Source organism: Verticillium nonalfalfae (assembly GCF_003724135.2).
Source record: "Verticillium nonalfalfae strain VnAa140/NRRL 66861 chromosome Unknown scaffold_408, whole genome shotgun sequence".
Lineage (NCBI taxonomy): Eukaryota > Fungi > Ascomycota > Sordariomycetes > Glomerellales > Plectosphaerellaceae > Verticillium > Verticillium nonalfalfae.
This window is the reverse complement of record NW_021167633.1, coordinates 1-2,661: the sequence shown is the minus strand read 5'-3', so window position 1 is coordinate 2,661 and position 2,661 is coordinate 1. Positions and strand designations below refer to the sequence as shown.

The following is a 2,661-nucleotide window of genomic DNA, read 5'->3' as shown; positions in this document are numbered from 1 at the left end:
TTGAGTGTTGTGGATTGCGAAAAGGATTGCAAGAAGGAAGACAATAATTCTATCGCTCTCTCATGATGCCGTCTAAGAGGTCGAATATCGATGTGGTAGCGTCAATTGTGCCCTTGGAGGGCGTCTGTCGCGTCATGTCATGATGGGAAGGAGCTTTCGTCCGGCAGCCGGAGCCGCGGCGCGACTCATCTCGAGAGTCGACTTGGTGACGTCAACTGATTGGTCGGATAAAAATCGGAGAAACATGTGCACGCGACGGGATGGTGAAGTGAAGAGAGGAAGGAAGGAAGATGAAAATGAATCGGGTTGGGCATCGCGGAGGTACGTACCGCAGCGGGGCGATGGCGAAATCTTATCGGGCGGAAGGCGGAAGGCGGAAAGTGGAAGGCGAAAGGCAGAACGCGACGGGGCAGGGTGGATCCACGATGCTCTTGCTGACCATGGGCCTCGAAATTTTGGCTGTCGACATTTCTTGGTGATATCACTGTCTCCTTTCGCCCCGTGACCCTACGATACGATCATTCAACGTGCATCTTTCTACGACAACGCTATACGCCCCAGAAATCCAGGGATAGTATTCTCATCAAGACTCATCAACAAACTCAACTCAAAAATGGGCTGGTTCTGGGCTGATGCGCAGGCTCCCGCCGTCGCTGCCATACCTCACAACCACCCTTCAGATCTCAGCGCCAGGACACCACCAGTATGTCTTTCCATCACGTCCCCCTTCGTCGCATCGACTGTGTTGACGTGTACAGCCCCAGCCTGGATGCCCCATGCACCAAAAGACCGTCGACGCGCTGAACCCTACGCCCCCGAAACCCAAGCCTGCCGCCGCAGCACCCGCCTCCTGTCCCATCGATCACACCCAGCATGCTGCTGCTGCTGCTGCTGCCGCTGAGACGCAGCCCAAGTCTTTCCTCTCCCAGATCAACCCCCTGAACTACATGTTCAAGGAGATCTCCCAGGCCCCCGCCAGCAACCAGGCCATCAGCCTGCCGACCTCTCGCGAACCCTCGACCATCCCCCGCGGCTCGGGCGACGGCAACTGGGAGTATCCCTCGCCGCAGCAGATGTACAACGCTCTCCTGCGCAAGGGCTACACCGACACGGACATCACGGCTGTCGAGTCCATGGTCGCCTGCCACAACTTCCTCAACGAGGGCGCCTGGGCCGAGATTGTCGCCTGGGAAGATCGCTTCGCACAGGGCCTCTACAAGGGCTTCAAGATGTGCAGCCGCGGCGAGGAGAACGCCCCCGACATGATCGAGGCCGAGCGCACCGGCAAGGAGATCCCGCCCACCCTGACGCGCTTCCAGGGCAGGCCCAAGGAGATGACACCCAAGGCCACCATGATGCAGGTGCTCGGCTGGATCTACCCATCCAAGTTTGCGTGAGTCTTGCCGCGTGCTCATGAGTTCGAGAAAACAAGGCATACTGACAATCAACGACAGCACCGAGCCCCCCTTTGATCGACACGACTGGTACGTCACGCGCAAGATAGGCAACGAGACGGAGGAGATCCGCTACATCATCGACTACTACTCCGGCGAGCCTGAGCCCTCTGGTGATCCCGTCTTCTACCTCGACGTCCGTCCCGCCGTGACCCCGCTAGCCGCCGCCGAGCGCATGATTCGCTGGGGCACCGATGTCTGGTGGCGCGCCACTGGAGCCGAGGTGCGCGAAGCCGCCCGTTTGGAAAAGGAACGCCAGCAGTGATGAGTCGGCGTTTCGGGCGTCTTCGAACCTTTGCTCTCCACTCTGGCGTTTGTTGCATTTCTTGAGGAGGACCAATTGGGTCCAGGAGTTCCCGGCGCAACGATGCAACGATGAGGTGCTTACAGTGGTCACACGCATCATGTCACTCTTCTCTTTTTACCTCCCTCATGGTGCTTGTCTTATTACCGATTTCTTTCTGTACTTTTTTTCCATTGTACCAACAGGCTCACGTGGCCGTCATGTATCTAATGTACTCATGTACCCAACGCCAGAAACGACCCATTTTTCCAACATTCTACAGCCGCGCCCTCCCATTACCCGTGTAGCAGCAACAGCAACAGCAGCAGCAGCAGCAACGCCTCATGCCGTCTGCGCCGCGAGCTGCGTCACCTGGTCCTTGAGCGCCTGGTCCTCGCCGGCGCCGTTCGTGAGCACCTTGTCGCGCAGGTGGTCGACCTGCAGGCCCGCCTCGGCCGGCGTGTCGCCCTGCGCGACGCGGATGCGCGACACCTGCATCTCGAGGAAGAACTTGGGAATCTTGATCTGGCCGACGTCGCCGCCGTTGGACCGGATGCCGGCCTCGGTGGCGAGGTAGACGACGAGCTGGTTCGTAAACGTGTTGAGGTCGTTGTCGGCGAGGGGCTCGCTCGTCGCGAACGTGTCGAGGGCGAACTGCAGCGGCGACACGCCGCCCGCGGCGTCGGCAAAGTTGACCGACGAGAACTTGACGTTGCCCGCCTGCACGTCGGGGATGCCCTGGAGCGTCGTGGTGCCGGCGTCGCACGTCACGAGGTCCTGGAACCCGGCGACGTCCTCCTCGACGATGGCCGGCAGGGCCGTCGTGCCCGTGAGGAAGCAGGCGTTGGCCTGGCGGCCGAAGAGGCGCCAGGAGGGGGCTGACTTGGACGTTAGCGATGCGGTGCGTGCTTCGGGGGATGCGCC

General features: G+C 60.2%; 2 protein-coding genes across 2 annotated transcripts; one reads left to right on the top strand and one right to left on the bottom strand.

The window, feature by feature from the left end:
• Positions 1 to 613: 613 nt before the first annotated feature.
• Positions 614 to 1,719, top strand: CYC3 (holocytochrome c synthase; the record flags this gene model as incomplete). Its single annotated transcript, XM_028640236.1, has 3 exons — positions 614 to 703; positions 759 to 1,393; positions 1,455 to 1,719. 3 exons carry the CDS (start codon positions 614 to 616, stop codon positions 1,717 to 1,719), a joined length of 990 nt encoding a protein of 329 aa, XP_028490078.1.
• Positions 1,720 to 2,079: 360 nt separating this feature from the next.
• On the bottom strand, positions 2,080 to 2,619 carry D7B24_006096 (uncharacterized protein; the record flags this gene model as incomplete). The annotated part of the gene is made up of 1 exon (XM_028640235.1): positions 2,080 to 2,619. A coding segment is annotated over one exon (540 nt), but the record flags the coding sequence as incomplete, so codon positions are not given.
• Between the last annotated feature and the right edge of the window lie 42 nt (positions 2,620 to 2,661).